The 19,707-nt window shown below is 35.2% G+C and overlaps 1 protein-coding gene across 1 annotated transcript in view; it reads right to left on the reverse strand.

Annotated features, from left to right (window-relative positions):
• Window positions 1-19,707, reverse strand: part of LOC120165473 (sugar transporter ERD6-like 16) — a 44,004-nt gene that overhangs the window by 10,738 nt on the left and 13,559 nt on the right. Inside the window, exons 10-14 of the mRNA XM_039174980.1 lie at window positions 19,157-19,252; window positions 18,987-19,067; window positions 13,503-13,587; window positions 13,379-13,415; window positions 13,027-13,099 (exon numbers count right to left, since the gene is read on the reverse strand). Of these exons, the coding sequence (XP_039030911.1) occupies window positions 13,027-13,099; window positions 13,379-13,415; window positions 13,503-13,587; window positions 18,987-19,067; window positions 19,157-19,252 (372 nt within the window). The remainder of the gene's footprint in view (window positions 1-13,026; window positions 13,100-13,378; window positions 13,416-13,502; window positions 13,588-18,986; window positions 19,068-19,156; window positions 19,253-19,707) is intronic.

The raw sequence follows: 19,707 nt of genomic DNA on the forward strand, positions 1-19,707 counted from the left end.
TGAGCAGTTACACAAGCAACAAGCACGGATTTCGATTCTGGATTTCTTAATAAATTCAGAGGTACATCAGAATGCTTTACTGAGAGCGCTCAATCAAACGTTTATGCCTGAGGATATACCAGTGAACAAGTTAGATCGAATTGTAGGGCACATAGCTGCTGACAACTACATAACTTTCACTGATGATGAAATTCCTGATGGTGGAATGGGATTGGTAAAAGCCCTCAATATCATAACTCACTGTCATGGTCATGTCTTACCAGGTGTTTTGATTGATAATGGTCTGCACTTAATGTTATGCCTATGGCCACATTACGAAGGTTACCGGTGGACAACTCACATATGAGGGCCTACCAAAACATTGTCAGAGCCTTTGATGGAACTCAGCGGGATGTGCTTGGAAAGATAAAGGTACCATTGTTGATTGGACCAACTGTCTAAAATATTGATTTTGTGGTGATGGACATCAACCCTTCATATAATTGCTTGCTTGGGAGGCCATTAATTCATTCTACAGGGGCAGTCCCTTCGTCCTTACACCAAACATTGAAATTAGTGTCAGATGGTCAGTTGATCAGTATTGGGGCAGAGGAAGAAATTATTGCTTTTGTGACGACTGACGCCCCATATATTGAGACAAATGAGAATGTTCTAGAGTGTTCCTTCAGAGCCTTAGAATTTGTCAATGCTACTGTTGTTGCTGAAGGAAACAAGATTCCTCTCTCACGCTTATCTAATTGTACTAAGATGATTATGCGAGAGACTCTAGGAAAAGGAACCAAGATAGGAAGGGGTCTTGGTAGATGCCTGCAAGGGGCTTTATATCCCAAATTTGTCATGATGAAGAGCGATCGCTTTGGGCTTGGATTTAAGCTTGATTTTCAACAAAAAAAGAAAAAAACGAAAAAGATAGGTGAAATAAGAAGTGCTAGACTGAAAGGAGAGGACATTCCATGGGAGCATATGTCTTTTCCTCCCCTGATGAGCTCTTTCAAGTTTGGAGGAGTGTTTGATATAGAGCAACAGTTACCCAGAGCAATTGACGAAGAAGAGAAGATGAAAAACAGAAACTTGTTCAATAAAGCTATGGAGGGTTTGGTCATTAACATGATAACTGGGGATGATAAAGCAGGACGATATTTGGCTGGAATCCGTCCTTGCTTCCCAGGGGAAACACTGAAAAATTGGACTGCAGAGGATCTCCCTGTAGTTTTTAAGATTAATTCAGAGTAATACCCAGTACTAATCATTATACTTGTGCCCACAAGTATTAAGGAATTTTCATAAGGGCAACTATGTTAACTCTACTTGCTTTCAATAAAAGACTGTCTTTTGTTTCTTAAATGACCATCATTATTTTAAATTTTCATTCTTTATTCTTTACATTCATTTCATAAATTTTGGTCTCCTTTCAAATATATATTCGATTCAATTTTTCCCTTTGCATGTGCCACCACATCAATAGCATGAATGTTTCTGAATTTAATATTGAGATAAACTTTGAGCAGCCCATATGTCTGGAAGAAATCAATGAGTGTCAGGATGAGGTAGAATGTGATGTTCCTAACGAACTATTAAGACTGGTAGAAAATGAGGATAAACAGATTTTACCTCACCAGGAAGAAACTGAGGTTATAAACTTGGGAACTAATGATGATAAGAGAGAAGTGAAAATCGGCGACACACTTTCTGCTAAGATAAGGAAAGACTTGATAGATCTTCTTATAGAATTCAATGAAATCTTTGCATGGTCTTACCAAGATATGCCAGGGCTGAGTACAAATATAGTAGTGCACAAGCTTCCGATAAAGCCTGAGTGTAAGCCAGTTCAACAAAAGCTCAGAAGAATGAGGCCAGAAATGTTGTTAAAAATTAAAGAGGAAGTGATGAAACAGATTGATGCAGGGTTTCTTCAAGCGGCAAAGTATCCAGAATGGGTTGCCAACATAGTCCCTGTGCCAAAGAAAAATGGTAAAGTTCACATGTGTGTGGATTACAGAGATCTTAATAAAGCAAGCACGAAGGATAATTTTCCATTGCCTCATATATATACTTTAGTAGATAACACTGCTGGTTATTCGTGGTTTTCTTTTATGGATGACTTCTCGGGGTATAACCAAATAAAAATGAACATTGAAGACATGGAAAAAACCACAATTGTGACTATGTGGGGCATATTTTGCTATAAAGTGATGCCATTTGGTTTGAAAAGTGCTGGTGCAATTTACCAAAGAGCTATGGTGACTCTTTTCCATGACATAATGCACAAAGAAATTGAAGTGTATGTGGATGACATGATTGCCAAGTCCAGGACTGAAGGTGAACACATTCAAAACTTGAGGAATCTTTTCCAAAGGTTGAGGAAATATCAATTGAAACTCAATCCAACTAAATGCACATTCGGGGTAACGTTAGGGAAACTCTTGGGTTTTATGGTTAGTCAAAAAGGAATTGAGATTAATCCAGATAAAGTAAAGGCCATTCAAGATCTTCCACCACCTCGTACACAGAAAGAAGTTCGAGGATTCTTAGGAAGGTTAAATTATATATCTCGATTCATTTCACAATTAACTGAAAATGTGACCCAGTTTTCAAATTTGCTTCGAAAGAACAACCCCGAAGTTTGGAACGACGAGTGCCAAAAGGGTTTGGAGATAATCAAGGGATATTTGTCTAATACTCCAATTTTGGTGTCACCAGTCCCTGGTAAACCATTGATCCTTTATCTAACGGTCTTTGAAAATTCGATGGGATGTGTATTGGGGCAACATGACGAATCTGGAAAGAAAGAGAGAGCTATCTATTATCTAAGCAAAAAGTTCACTGATTGTGAGATTCGATACCCGCCAATTCAAAAGCTATGTTGTGCTTTGGTGTGGGCTACTCGAAGGCTTAGGCAATACATGTTATACCATACTATTTGGTTAATATATAAGCTTGAACCTTTGAAATATTTAATGGAATTACCGGCTTTAACTGGTAGATTGGCTAGATGGCAGATGTTGTTATCAGAATTTGACATTGTATATGTGAACCAAAAAGCAATCAAAGGGAATGTCGTAGCAGATTTCCTTGCAAGTCATGCCTCAGATGATTATGAGTCCTTAAACTTTAAGTTTCCAGATAAGGATCTGATATGCATCACAACCAAGGAGGAAACAATTTCAGATGATAAATCCTGGAGGCTGTATTTTGATGGGTCATCTAATGCTTTAGGACAAGGAATTGGAGCAGTACTGATTTCCCCGGAAAATGTGTATTATCCTTTTACAAGCAGATTGGAGTTCTTTTGCACCAACAATATGGCAGAGTATGAGGCTTGTGCTATGGGGTTAAGAGCAGCTGTAGAAAGAAAAAATCAAAGTGCTCAAAGTATATGGAGACTCCTCATTAGTGGTGTATCAATTGCGAGGAGAATGAGAGACAAATGATCCAAAGTTAGTGGAATACCGAAGATTGATCATTGAATTGGTAAAAGAATTTGAAGATGTTACTTTCAATTATATCCCTCGAGAAGATAATCAAATGGCAGATGCTTTGGCGACACTTGCTGCAATATTCCAAGTAAATAGAAGAGCTGACATAATGCCAATTAAAATGCAAATGTATAAAACCCCGACACACTGTTATAATATTGAAGAATAGGAAGATGGTCATCCATAGTACTATGACATTTTGTAATACATCAAGTATCAAACTTACCCACAAGGTGCGTCTGAGATCGATAAAAAGACAATAAGAAGAATGGCTGCCGAATATGTATTAGATGGGGAAGTTATGTACAAAAAAGGTAGTGATCAAGTTTTGATGAGATGTGTGGATGCCCGAGAAGCAAAAAGTATACTTGAAGAAGTACATGAAGGGATATGTGGAACGCATGCAAATGGGCTTTCTATGGCCAGGAAGATCATGAGATATGGATACTATTGGGCCACTATGCATTCAGATTATGTTGATTATGCACGAAAATGTCACAAATGTCAAATATATGGAGATAAGATCCATACATCTCCGTCACCTTTGCACGTGATGACTGCACCATGGTCGTTTTCTATGTGGGGCATAGATGTCATTGGGGCAATTACACCAAAGGCTTCAAATGGACATCGTTTCATATTTGTGGCAATTGATTACTTTACTAAGTGGGTTGAGGCTGCCTCGTATGCAAATATCACGAGATCTACAGTTTGCAAATTCATAAAGAAAAAGATAATTTGTCGGTATGGATTGCCAGAAAGAATTGTCACAGATAATGCCACTAATTTGAATAACAAGATGATGGTAGAACTTTGCACTCAGTTTAAGATAAAACATTCTAATTCAGTGACCTACCGTCCAATGATGAATAGAGCAGTGGAAGAAGTAAATAAAAATATTAAAAGGATCATCACAAAGACCACTGATACTTACAGAGATTGGCATGATAAATTACCTTTTGCCTTGTATGCATATCGAACTACAATGCGAACTTCGACAGGGGCAACACCTTTCTCTTTAGTATATGGGATGGAGGCAGTCTTTCCAGTGGAAGTAGAAATCCCATCACTTCGAATTTTGAAAGAGGTGAAGTTGGATGAAGCTGAATGGGTTCAGGCTCGGTTTGACCAATTGAATCTCATTGAAGAAAATAGATTAAAAGCTATTTGCCATGGTCAGATGTATCAGAAACGAATGATGAGAGCTCATGATAAGAAAGTTCATCCAAGAGAATTTCGAGAAGGTGATCTAGTGCTAAAAAAGATCCTGTCAATTCATAAAGATTTCTGAGGAAAATGGATGCCTAATTGGGAAGGTCCATATGTTGTCAATAAGGCCTTCTCTAGGGGAGCATTTATCTTGGCAGAGATGGATGGAGAAAAATTGAGAAATCCAGTAAACTCAGACTCTGTCAAGAAGTACTATGCTTGAAGAAAAAAGGAACAAATAAAAAGATGAAAAAATGAAAAAGAAAAAAAATGAAAAAAAGAAATGAAAAAATGAAAAGAGAAAAAGGAGGGTTTGAGATGAAAATCCGCAAAGGACATCTTGAAACCAAAGGAAGACTTTGAGTTGAAAACCTGAAAAGGCAGCTCAAAGTCATTTTAAGATCAAGCATCAGGCAACTAAATCCTCTTGAGGGTCTGATATTTTGAGAGAAGCTTCACATCTATAAACATTTTGGCAATCCTTGGAGTCCTCCAAACAGAAGCTCAACTCAATAGTTATATCAAGAGGATTAATTCAGGAACATTCATGCTAGTGATTCATAGGGACATGTGAATTGTGTTTTTAAATTTCCATTATTTATGTGATTGCCATAACTTTGTAAATTTAATTTCTTGTGAATTCGAAGTTTGTTATTCCAAGTCCCAATTTTATTCATTCTTCTTATAAGTAGATTGACATGACATTAAAAAAATAAAAGATTTTTGGTATTACTCTAAATTAATACTTCCATATCAGAGATTCTAACCCTAATGATAGAAAAGATTAAGGTATGACATGGCCAAAGAAAATGCATGTGAGTTGAGAAAAGAAAGCACATTGAAAACACTGATATTTTGATACGCTGGCAAAGATGAGCAGTTCAAAAGGAAACAGAAAAGGATTTGCATGGGAACAAGAGAAATGAGAATTTGTATAAAATAGCCCAAGCAAAATGTGGAGTGCAAATGAAAGGACAAATGACGCATTTAAAATGAAGATTTGCAGGACCACAAAGTTCATAATATTAAAATAACATCATGCATACATCAGTAAGCATCTATAAATAGGAGCATGCTCATTCATTCATATTCATTGAAATGCTTTGAATGTTTTAAGATTCACCGCAGAAGGAGGTGAACCAACATTTCCAATGGAGAGTTCATAATGAGAAGAACTCATCCGACAGAAGGAGAAGAAGTTCATAATGAAAAGAACTTGTTCCTTTCAAGTCCATCACAGAAAGAGATGGATCAACATTTTCAGTGAAGAGTTCATAATGAGAAGAGCTTGTTCGACCTATCACTCGATTCATGACATTTTGAATCAGTGACGCCTCGTTAAAGGGATTGACATTTCCAAAAGAGTTCATAATGAGAAGAACTCATCTTAAAGGAGAAAGTTCATAATGAGAAGAACTTATTCCTTTCAAGTCCACCACAGAAATAGGTGACTCAACATTTTTAGTGAAGAGTTCATAATGAGAAGAACTCATCCACGAGAGAGAAGAATTTCATAATGAGAAGAACTTGTTCAATCCAACGATGAAGGAAGAATGGACAAAAAACTAGTTGTTTTTTTTATCTTTGCCCTATTTTTGTTAACACAAGAATGTGCAAAGTTCAATCGAATTCATCAAGTCACATGCACCAAAGTCAAGCAAAATTAATGATTTCACCTAACCCATCAACATCATACCAAACGCAAAGAAAATGCAGATGCATCCAATGAGATTCGGTGAAGATTTCAACAATAAAATCGAAGAGGAATCAAGCAAAGAGGAGGAGGGAGGAACATGTGGTGAGGAAAAAATATTATCAGGGGAAGCGAGAGACAAAGAAAAAAACGAGAAATTTTCACCAACGATAGAACGATAGAGAGGTCTTGGTTTTCAACATAAAAGCAAAAGAGACAAGGAGTATTTTCATTCACCCTTCGAAAAGCCTACAGAAAACCATTGTAGCAAGAATCTCACTTTTGTATTCAAAAAAAAATCGAAAGCAATAGAAATACAATTTGGGTTCAAGGTATTTTTTTATTGTTTTCATTTTCCCGTTTTCTCTGTGTGTGCTTGTGTGTTTCAAAATAAAAAAAAACATTTGAAAAGGGAGGAAAGAGATTTTACCTTAGTGTTGTGAGCTTTAACTGCCAGAGTGATTGTCCTCATCTTTAAGGGACTAGGTGGTCAGTTCTGAAACAGTGAGTCTTGAGTAGATTTTAAAAGGATTCGGATGAGAGGATTAGATTAAAGTAAAATAAAAATATAAAATAAAGAGTGAAATATAGTTTCAATTTAGTTTACCTTATGGTGTTTGGGTCTTTGCTGAAAAAGATGGGAGTCATCGTGGATGAGAACATCGCCGTTTAAGAAATAGGGAAGGGTTTAACAAGTCTTACTTGGTTAACGTGGTATGTGGTCGGAGCAAGGAACATCCTTCGGAGAAGCTGCCGACGTTGTGAGTGTTAACCTTGAGCTTCTCGGGTATGGGAAGTAGAAGAGAGAGTTGAGATTTCTTTGAAGTTGAAAACAAGTGGGTAGTTTAGTTTAAGTATTAGGTTTAGGCTAAAGTTAGATTTTATATTAAAATATTTGGAATAATTAATTTTTAGCTCACTTGTACACTTACCTTGGAAATTGATTCTTTGTTCATATATATATATATATATTTGTTTAACGTGTCTTGGAAACTGATTTTTTGTTCATATATATATTTGTTTAACGTGTCTTAGGAAGAATAGCCATATTTTATTTGTTTAACGTATAGCTTAGTTGGATATATATATATATATATATATATATATATATATATATATATTTAATTATTGGAGTATATATTATATTTAATTAGCCCATACATGATCAATTTTAATATATTTTTATTATATTAGATGCATATTTGTATTTACTTTTATATTCTTTATATCATTTATTTAATAAGTATAGTGGTCCATTACTTGTTTATAATATGCGTATATGTTTGTATGATAGAATGTATATATGATTAATTAATATAAATTCATATAGTACCTTATATATATTTGTGTATCCTAGATCGAATTAAATCTTTATATTTTAATATTGAGTATTAGTTATGGTTCAAAAGTTTAAAACTTATTTATGGTAATCATATATAAGATATAGTTTATATCTAAATAAATGCATATAATTTTTGTATTAGAATGTCATGGTAATTTTCATGAGTTAAATAATCATTTATTTTATTTAATTATATAATTTTTGTATTAGAATATCATGGTAATTTTCATGAGTTAAATAATCATTTGTTTTAATTAATTAATTTTTGTATGTTATCTTCATATGCATAACTCGACATTATTACATGTTTTAGTCATTGTTTTAATTTGGTTTAATTGCAATTTAGACTTCAAGTTTTTGATTTGTTGCATTTTAGTTCTTATAAGTTTATCTACTTATTTTATTTTTTTAAGTTATTAATCTGAAGTAAATTAATTAAATTTCAATAAACGGATCATATTTTAACTTGATATTTAATTCATGATTTTCACCATTTACGACAACGTGTAAGCGACACAGTACCAATTTTGGGCGTTGTGGGGTGTTAATCATTCCTCACGCGTAACCGACTCCCGAACCCGTTTTAATCGAATCTTTGGTAAACGCATACCAACTTTTGTCTTAAAAATGATTTTTCTAAAAATTATTTTTAAAAGACGTTTTTAGATATTCGACCTACCTAACCCAAAGGTTGATGGTAACTCTATCTAAATTATTCCAAATCAATTCAAAACCGTTAATTTTCTCAAATTTAAAGTCGAAACTGATTTTAAAACAATTAAACAATCGTTTCAACGGAAAAAACGGTTACGTCACGCTGAAATTTTAAGCACATTGTAATTTGAAAACGCCGCAACAGTTATCTCCAATAACCCAAAGGGTAACTTTTTCCATCTCTTTTTCTTTACTTGGTTTCTGCGATAACCCACGAAGCTATAGCAGACCATTTCCATCTCTTTTTTTCTTTACTTGGTTTCTTCAAGAACCCACGAAGCTACAACAGACCACCGTTCAACGCGTCGAGCGAAACTAGCCACCGTTCTCCCATATAAAGGCAGTGTCGGCCGTCGGTACAACAGTCTAGAAAGATACGCCTACTAATTCCAACAATCACCGGAACCCAGACGATTAAAACCCAAGGATCTCCTCTACCTTTTTCGGGACGACAAAGGTTAGAACCTGCATTTGCTTCACATATTTCTCTTCTTTTTCGGGACTTTTATTTTATTTATCTGAAAATAATACTTGCTGAAAATTCTGCTGCATCTAGCTGTTCAGAAATAAAATTAGGAGAATGCTTTAGGGAATGCTTTTTGGTTGTGCGCGATTGAAACCCAAAAAATTAGGAAAATTCTTTAGGAAATTCTCTGGACTTTGTTTTTTCCTCGATAACTAGTTCGGTGGGGTGCTGATAAGTATTGGGAGGCTAAGGTAATTTTTTGTTCGACATTGATTGAAAATTCAAAATACCTTGAGCACAACTATGCATGTATGCACACAGTGCACAACTCTGTTTGTATATGGATATAAATGTATGTTATTGAGGTATATTTGCATATATAATATAATTTTTTATAAAAAAATATATTGATAAACTCAGCACTGATACACTAGAATACACTTATACCAAAACAAAAACAGTATTGACTACCTTGATAAGAAAATAAGAAAGAAGAATAAAGTTCGGGGATTGGAAACAAATGGAAATCAAAAGATGATTTGCAGTTCAAGTCTTGAGTTCTCTTCTAGCCATGGCTGCATTTTGTCATTTGCTTCCACACAAACAAGAATACACTCTTACATTGTTTTTATTATATTAAAGAAAACAAAGCAAAATGGAGAGGAAAACAATAACTCTTCTCAAAATTCTTCATTCAAAGGAAATCAAGGGTGAGCTAATAACACGTGAACATGACCTCTAACGGAAAATTTCTATATTGAAATTATCGGTGATCGTTGATTATATATAGTCCTAATAGCACAACGCCACAACCAAACAACCTTCTAATCAAATACTAACTTTTATTCTGAAAGGGAATGATCTTTAAACTCAGTGCCTCTTTGTTTTTATTAAATTTTAGAAACATTCACTCCTGAAATCTTGTTGATCTCATAAAGTAATCCAGCTGAGAACAATAAACTGCATTGAACATGGAAATATAAAGTCAGCCATTAGTAATTTAGTACGAATATTGGCAAGTAAAAAAAATCCAGCTGAGAACAAGAACTTGCATTGAACATGAAATATAAAGCCATAAACCTAACATTTGTCAATAGCTTCAAATATATCTCGATGTGTCAGTGTTACTGCCTTCTATTTTTGCAATGTTGAAGAAAGAAAAAGAAGTCTTTTGCACGGTGTTGAAGGATATAAAGTCTCAGATGGGTATATATCAAATATATCCCGATATGTCAGTGTTAAAGATCGAAGACTTTATTCTCTAAAGTCACATGATTATCATATAATGATGTAAGATTTACTGTCAGTTGCTTTACATGATTGCATGTTGAATAAGGTGACGTCTTGTATAATTGAACTTTCCAATATAATGAAAGCTATTTGTGGGAAAGTTCTAATGGTTGAAGAACTTGAGAAAATGCAAGATTGAGTCGCCTTGACTTTATGCAATCTGGAGAAGATATTTCTACCTTCATTCTTAACAATTATGGTGCATTTGCTAGTTCATCTCCCTAATGAAGCAAAAGTTGGTGGACCAGTTTTCTATCGGTGGATGTATCCTATAGAGAGGTGCTAATTGAATTATATGTGTTCAATCTACATTGAACATATCTTTGAATGAAAACTATTAATATAATGTTGTGGTTCGTGTCTAGGTTTTTGTGCAAGTTGAAGTCTTACTGTCGTAATAAGTGTTATCCAGAAAGATCAATTGTTGAAGGGTATTTGGCAGAGGAGTGTATAACTTTTTGCTCTCGATATTTGGAAGATGTTGAAACAAGATTGAATAGACCAAATAGAAATGAAGTGTCCAATATTCCATACTTAGTTGAGACTTATTTGTTTGGAAGTTATGGTGAACCACTCGGCAAAGTTGAAATTGCATAGTTAGATGAGAAGTCTTGGGTACAAGCACACTGATATGTTCTTTTCCATCACGATTCATTAGATCCTTTACGCACGTAAGTTTAACAATAAAAATTCTAATGTACTTTCTCGTGAACTTTCATATTTTTCGTTCTTTAACCACATAATCTTCTTTATAGTGAGTTTAAAGAAGTCTTAAGATCTCAATCACGCTCTAGAAGAATACAACATAGACACATTCAAAAATTATTCATAGAAACTTTTCATGAATGGTTAGGGCATACGGTAAGCAAATAAATCCTTGCACGACACGTAAATTATGTATAACTCTTCTTGTTTTAATATATTGATATAAATGCTAACCGATTCACCTTTCATGCGTAAAAGTTTTGGAGTGGGAGAGAAGTTAGTGAAGAGGTTAAATGACTTTCTCAAGGTCCGAATAGAATTGTTAAAAAATATAATGCCATCCTCATTAATGGGTTCAGGTTCCACACAAAATCTTGTGAAAGATTAAGGAGGACACAAAATGTGGAGTAGTTGTTACTTCTTCAACTACAAGTTATGCTAGTGCTAGAGACAACCATCCTACGGAGGGAGATGTAGAATATTATGGAATTCTTATTGATATCATTGAGTTGAATTATTATGGCAAACGAAAGGTTGTGTTATTTTGGTGTGGTTGGGATGATGTAAATACTACTCGAGGTATTAAAAGAGATCAATTAGGTTTTACAATAGTGAACTTTTCTCGATTAATTCACACTGGTCAGCAATTGATAGACGAGCCATATGTGTATTTTTTCTTCTCAAGTCAAACAAGTTTTTTACTGTCACGATCCAATGGATGAGGGTTGGTATGTTGTACTTCGTAACACCCCTAGAAACTTGATAGACATCGGGGATGGAAGTAGAGATGACATTGAAACAAGACCATATACTTTGCATTTTCTAGCACAAAATTTAGATTAACCTATTACTAGTACTAGTTCATAATTCCAATGGGTTTTGGGATGCCATGGATGAAGATATTTATGAAAATTGGTATGACATAACAATGTAGTTAGATTTTATATCTTAATTGATTAATTTATAATGTTATCATTTATATATGTTGATGTCGACGAATATATATATTAATAGTATTGTTGTCCGTAGTTACTAATATTGTTGTTCGTTTATTGCAGAGAGAGCAGCGAGAGAAGCAACATTTCCAAAAAATATGAAGAATTTCAAAATTAAATTGAAGCTATGAAGAAGATGATGCAGCTGAATCAAACGAAGAACTCATCATCCTAGGTGTTTTCTTAGGTTAATGCAAAAAATATGAACTTCAAAATCAAATTAAAATTAAAGCTATTAAGAAGATGATGCATCAGAATCAAACGAAGAACTCATCATCCTAGGTGTTTTCTTAGGTTAATGCTTTGTTTATGTTATTGAAAAATGTTAAACTACATTATATTTAAATTGGATGTTTGTAAACTTTGATTTATTTATGTTTTTATGTATTATTACTTAATTCGAATCGTAATTATATTTAAGATGGCTATTGTATATTGTTACAGGTTAAATTTGGGTAATACAAAATACGAAGAAGATATGTTGAAAATCAGTTTCGATTAGCGGCATTTTAGGGGCAAAACGCCATTAACAGAGTGCATAATTGGCGACGTTTTTAGGGGGAAACGCTGCTAAATGACCATCCTATTGCAGCGTTTGTGCCCGAAACACCGTTAAATATCAAATCTGGTGAGACGTTTGTGACTAAAAACACCGCTAAATGACCAACCTATTGTAGCGTTTGTGCCCAAAGCGCCACTAAATACCAAATCTGTTGCAACATTTGTGACTAAAAACGCCACTTGTTGCGGGAAAACGCCTAGAAATATCAAACCTATTGCGGCGTTTGCGCCAAAAAACGTCGCTATATAACTTGACCTTTAGAGGCATTTATTAGTTGAAAACGTCACTAATAGTTGTGATGTTTGTATTATCAGCGTTTTTTGCGGCATTTATTTTGCGCCCACAATATTTTTAGCGACGCTTTTAGACGCCGCTATAGGAAAAAAACCCGCTACCAATTACGTTGCAGTGCATTGTTGTAACCATATATTAATTGATTGAAATATCAGATGATATATGTATGAAATGAGTATTATTTCTTTTATGTCATATCCAAAAATATTGGGACCCAAACATTAATAAATATCAGAAACAATAAAGAATTTAAGTAAACTAAACGTGGTTGGAGACTTACTAGCAAAAGCGGTTTTCTTCCACAATTATCCACCAAGATCGCACCCACAGCGGTGATAGGGATTTGAATCATTCATTCAAAGTGTTAAATGTCAAATTATTGACAGTTATCTTTAAACAAGTATTACTTTATATTTGTCTTAAATTAATAAAAAAGTTATTATATACTTAAATACATTCGAATTTATGATATTTAAAATATAATAACAACCATATCAACTAAGCAAAAACTCGGTAGATAATTCGATTCATAATTTTAAATATATTTTTGATGAATAATTTTAAATATTAAATAAACACAATATGCAAAGAATAACTCAAACAAATGCAAATGGAGTGGATACCGGATTAATGCAAAAGCTATTATTCCAATTTTCCCAGAAGAAGAGCCTGAAATGGAGAAATCTTCTTTGATTTCATAAAAAAACATGAATGGAAGATAAAACAATTTTATTATGAAATAAAAGTTCTGCAAACCTACTGAATTGAGCGTTTCACTCGTGTAGAAACCAACTCCATTTATCCCTCCGAATTGTTGAAACATCATTAGTCCCACACCAATCTGCATATATGACCAAACAATTGTTAAAAGTTCAAAGTTTGGCAACCAACTTTGAAAAAATGGTTTTCAAAGTTTGGTAAATGTTTTTTTGAGAATGGTTTTCAAAGTTTGGTAAATATTTCTTTGAAAAATGGTTTTTCAAAGTTTGGTATATGTTTGTTGAAAAATTGTAATGGGATAATTATAATTAGTCACTGGACTTTAGGGTATTTATAAGATTAGTCCTTAAGCTTCAACTATAAATACTCTAACCATTTAGCTTCAAAATCATCCCAAAAAATCATTTCTTTCTCCCAATACTAGAGAGCTTTCTTGTGAGTAGTGAGTGTTTTGTAAACACCTATAAATTTTATCTCTTAGTAAAAGATCTGCAGCAGTCTGGAGACGTAAGCAAAATTGACTGAGCTCCGTTATCAATTTCGGGTATTATTTTTCCTCTTTTATTTCGCATTCTCACTAATATGGTTATAGGGAAATTACTCGTTCTCGGTTTATTTCCCAACAACTGGTGTCAGAGCTTTTGGTTGTGAATTTTGTCAATTTTTTGCGAGGTTACTATTCATTACTATTCACATGAATAGTGAATTTTGTGAATAGTGAAATTTTGTCGACGATACGAATTTGTCGACAGAGGTGTTCTAATACACGGTGGTTCGCATGAATTGTCAGAAACGATCCAAACGAAGCCAGATTCGAGTGGGAGCGATGGCTGCAGACAAAGGGAATGTGAAAATTGAAAAGTTCGATGGTGCGGACTTTGGCTTTTGGAAGATGCAGATTGAAGATTTTTTGTACCAGAAAAATCTATATCAACCTCTCTTAGGAAAGCAACCAGAGGGCATGCAGAATGAAGATTGGCCTCTTCTCGATATACAAGCCCTCAGAGTTATCCAACTAACGTTATCCGACAATGTTGCTTTCAACATAGCAAAGGAAAAGACCACAGAGGGTCTTATGGCGGCTCTCTCAAGTATGTATGAGAAACCATCGGCCTCAAACAAATTTCATTTGATGAGGCGATTATTCAATTTGCGGATGGCGGAAGGGGCATCAGTGGCTCAACACCTAAATGAACTCAACACAATTACAACCCAGTTGAGTTCGTGGAAATTGAATTTGATGATGAAGTTCGAGCTTTAATTCTCTTATCATCTCTACCAGACAGTTGGAATGCTACTGTTACAGCAGTTAGCAGCTCTTCATGAAACAGTAAATTGAAATTCGACGATGTTCGAGATCTGGTACTGAGCGAAGAAATTCGACGGAGAGAATCGGGTGGAGCATCAACCTCCTCAGCCTTGCACACGGAGTCTAGAGGGAGAACTTTAGAAAGAAATTCAAATCGTGGCAGATCGAAATCCAGACGGGGAAAATCCAGAATGGGAAAGAAAGATTTTACCTGTTATAATTGTGGCAAGAAGGGTCACTTTAAAAGAGATTGTCGAGCACTGAAGAAAGATACTGTCACATAGAATTCTGCCAACATGACAGAAGAGATAGATGATGCCATGATTCTAAGCGTTGACAGTCCAATTGAATAATGGATCTTAGATTCAGGGGCATCTTTCCACTCCACCCCATGCCGAGAAATCATGGAGAAATATGTCAGTGGTGATTTTGGTAAGGTTCATCTATATGATGATGAAACCTTGAAGATTGTCAGAAAAGGAGACATCCGATTAAAGTTGCTAAACCAGACCACCTGGACACTGAAAAGAGTGAGACATATTCCTGGCCTCAAAAGAAATTTGATTTCTGTAGGACAGCTTGATGGAGAAGGATATAGCACAACCTTTTCAGGCTGTGAATGAAAGATTACCAAAGGAGCACTCGTCATAGCTCGTGGTAAGAAGACTGGTACTCTCTATGTAACCTCAAATTTAGAGAATATCATTGCAGTAGTAGATGCTGATGGAAAATCAAACCTATGGCACCAAAGGCTTGGCCATATGAGCGAGAAAGGGATGAAGACACTTTTGTCAAAAGGGAAGCTGTCAGATATAAAGAATGTAGATGTCGGACTATGCGAGGATTGCATCTTTGGCAAACAAAATAAAGTCAGATTTGCAAAGATTGGCAAGACACCCAAGGCAGAAAAGTTAGAGTTGGTTCATACTGATGTATGGGGACCATCTCCAGTTCCATCTTTTGCAGACTCATTATATTATGTCACCTTCATCGATGATTCAACAAGAAAGGTGTGGGTTTATTTTCTGAAGAAGAAATCAGAAGTCTTTGATACCTTCAGAAAATGGAAGGTCATGGTGGAAAATGAGACTGGTCTGAAAGTCAAGCGGTTGAGGTCTGACAATAGATGAGAGTACAAAAATAGTAGATTCAGAGAATTTTGCGCAAACAATGGGATCAAGATGGAGAGAACATTTCCCATGACACCGCAGCAGAATGGCGTAGCAGAGCGCATGAATAGAACTCTGAATGAACGTGCCAGAAGCATTAGGATACATGCCGGATTGCCTAAATTTCTATGGGCTGAAGCTATCAACACTACAACTTACCTGATCAACTGTGGGTCCTTAGTTCCTTTGGATGGAAAAATACCATAGGAAGTTTAGAGCAAGAAAGAAATAAATCTTTCACTCTTAAGAGTGTTTGGTTGTATTTCTTATGTACACATAGATTCTGCTGAAAGAAGTAAACTTGATGCTAAGTCCAACAAATGTGCATTTGTTGGTTATGGCAGTGATGAGTTCGGTTACCGATTTTGGGACTATGAAAATCGGAAGATCATCAGAAGCATAGATGTCATTTTCAATGAGAATGTGATGTACAAAGACAAGTCAACTGTAGAATCAAGTAGCTCAAATATCGAAGCTGAAACAAAGGAATTTGTTGAATTCGAGGAGATTTCTGGAAATGATGTTCAGATCAGTCCTGAAGCAGTTCAAGAAGAACCAGGCACACTAGAACTAAGATGCTCCTCTAGAATTCCTAAACCAACCCAGCGTTATTCGCCTTCTTTGCACTACTTGTTGCTGACTGATAATGGTGAACCAAAGTGCTATGATGAAGCAATGCAGGTGGATAATTCAGTCAAGTGGGAGTCTTTCATGAAAGATGAGTTGGACTCGCTTATGTAAAATCAGACTTGGGAATTAGTTGAATTACCACTAGGCAAGAAAGCGCTCCATAACAAGTGGATTTGCAGGATCAAAGAAGAGCACGATGGGAGTAAATGCTACAAAGCAAGATTGGTTGTCAAAGGCTTTTAGCAAAAAGAAGGTATTGACTACAATGAAATTTTCTCTCCAGTCGTGAAGCTATCTATAATTAGACTGGTGTTGAAAATTGTAGCTGCAGAGAATTTACATCTTGAGCAGTTAATTGTAAAGGCAGCTTTCCTTCAAGGTGATTTGGAGGAAGAAATCTATATGAGGCAGCCAGAAGGATTCATTAAGGCAGGCAAGAAAAACCTGGTATGCAGGTTGAAGAAGAGCTTGTATGGTTTAAAACAAGCTCCTAGACAGTGGTACAAGAAGTTCGACAACTTCATGAGTAGCAGTGGTTTTACCAGATGCCAAGCAGATCATTGTTGCTACATCAAGAGGTTCGACAAAAGCGTCATTATTTTATTGTTGTATGTTGATGACATGCTCGTTGCAGGCTCAGACATGCAAGCGATTATAAACTTGAAGCAAAAATTGTCGAAGCAGTTTGCTATAAAAGATCTGGGAGCTACAAAGCAGATTCTTGGGATGAGGATCAAGAGAGACACAAAGTCGGGGACTTTGATGGTATCACAGGCTGAGTACATCAACAAAGTACTCTCCAGGTTCAACATGCAAGATGTTAAACCACTAAGTACAACTTTAGGTGTTCATTTTAGACTCTCCAAAGAACAATCACCAAAGACGGGGGAAGAACGTGCTCACATGGTGAAGGTGTCGTATGCCTCAGCAATTGGAAGTCTAATGTATGCCATGTTTTGTACCAGACCAGATATTGCTCAAGCAGTGGGAGTTGTTAGCAGGTACATGAATAATCCGGACAAAGTACACTTGGAAGCTGTCAAATGGATCCTCAGATATCTGCGAGGTACTACAAACAAAGCACTTTGTTTCAAATGTGGAGATACAATACTGACAGGCTATGTAGATGCTGACTTAGCTAGAAATGTTGACATCAGAAGGAGCACTACATGGTATGTCTATACTCTAGGAGGTACTGCAATGAGTTGGGTTTCTCAATTACAGAAGATAGTTGCTCTCTCCACAACTGAAGCAAAATATGTCGCTGTTACGGAAGCCATCAAGGAGATGGTCTGGCTCCAAAGTTTCTTGGAAGAGTTATGCTAGAAACAAGAAAACAATGTCTTGTATTGCGACAGTCAAAGTGCTATCCATCTAGCAAAGAATCCGTCTTTTCATTCTAGGACGAAGCACATACAATTGAGATATCATTTTATCCGGTCTCTTCTGGAAGATGGGATTTTGAAACTTGAAAAGATTAGTGGAGCTCAAAATCCGGCAGACATGTTGACAAAGACAGTGACTACAGACAAACTGAAGTTGTGTTCAACTTCAGTTGACATGCTAGAGTTACAAGACTAGAAAAATTGTTGCATTAATCGAGGTGTGAAGACAGATTAAAATCAGTCTTCAAGTGGGAGATTGTTAAAAGTTCAAAGTTTGGTAAATGTTTCTTTGAAAATGGTTTTCAAAGTTTGGTAAACGTTTCTTTGGAAAATGGTTTTTCAAAGTTTGGTAGATGTTTGTTGAAAAATTGTAATAGGATAATTATAATTAGTCACTGGACTTTAGGGTATTTATAAGATTAGTCCTTAAGCTTCAACTATAAATACCCTAACCCATTTAGCTTCAAAATCATCCCAAAAAATCATTTCTTTCTCCCAATACTAGAGAGCTTTCTTGTGAGTAGTGAGTGTTTTGTAAACACATGTAAATTTTCTCTCTTAGTAAAAGATCTGCAGCAGTCCGGAGACGTAAGCAAAATTGGCTTAACTCCGTTATCAATTTCGGGTATTATTTTTCCGCTTTTATTTCGCATTCTCACTAATCTGGTTATAGGGAAATTACTCGTTCTTGATTTATTTCCCAACAACAAACACTATTCGTGAAACAAAAAATGAACACGTAACGTCATCGTTTTTAAATTTCAAGACTTTCTCTTTCTTATTTGACATGAAACCTCCGTTATCAATTTCGGGTATTATTTTTCCGCTTTTATTTCGCATTTTAAATTTCATCATTCTTTTCTAATCCATTGACCCTTATTTGACATGAAACCAATGTATTTTATCATTCTCGTAAATAATCCATTGACCCTTATGTGAAGCACATAGCGTGACACATATAAGACCTCTACGTATGTATTATGGTGGATCGTCGAATCTGACGAGTTTAAGGTGTTAAAATGCTTACGATGATCGAACGCATGTATTCTCTTTGGAACAAGTCTAGCATGCCGGCTGTAGACTGGTGCTTTAGGGTTTGCAAATAATCCTGTAAAAAGAAGAAGAAGAAAACTTAATATCAGCATTAATTTTAGTTTAAAAGAGGGGGAAATTGTAAAGTTGAATGTTGATGAGTACTTGGATTTCATTTGCTTCATGAGAAATATCATCAGCATTATCTCCATGGAGTCTCCTCAAAGCATTGTAGAACTCTTTCTCGTATCCAACCTTTGCCTGAAATCATAAATTGAAAATTAAAACAAATTGAATATATTTGTATCAGATAGAGAATATAACTTAAATTCTAATTTAACTCAAAATATTTACAGTAAGATCAGTTCTATGAAAAATTAAATTGTAGTTAAAAAAAATATGGTACATGTTTATTAGTTAGGATTTTATGCTCGTACGACTACAAACATCTATCAATGTTTTTAGTTTGAGTAGAGAGTAGGGTTTTGTACCTAGGAATGGACATGGGTCGAGTAGGGTCAAATTTTTGTTGACTCGAACTTAACTTGAACATTCTACCTCTCCACTCATCATCCCATTTGAATTTAAGGAGATTTCATTCGATCCGAAATCTAATCTAATTTTAGGGAAGAAACTAACACCTGACCGGATCTAACCTGATCGGACTTGATACAAATATATATATATATATATAATTTTTTATTAAGCAAAATAAT

The sequence above is a fragment of the Hibiscus syriacus genome, unplaced genomic scaffold (genome assembly GCF_006381635.1).
Source record: "Hibiscus syriacus cultivar Baekdansim isolate YM2019G1 unplaced genomic scaffold, ASM638163v2 tig00111582_pilon, whole genome shotgun sequence".
Taxonomy (NCBI): Eukaryota; Viridiplantae; Streptophyta; class Magnoliopsida; order Malvales; family Malvaceae; genus Hibiscus; species Hibiscus syriacus.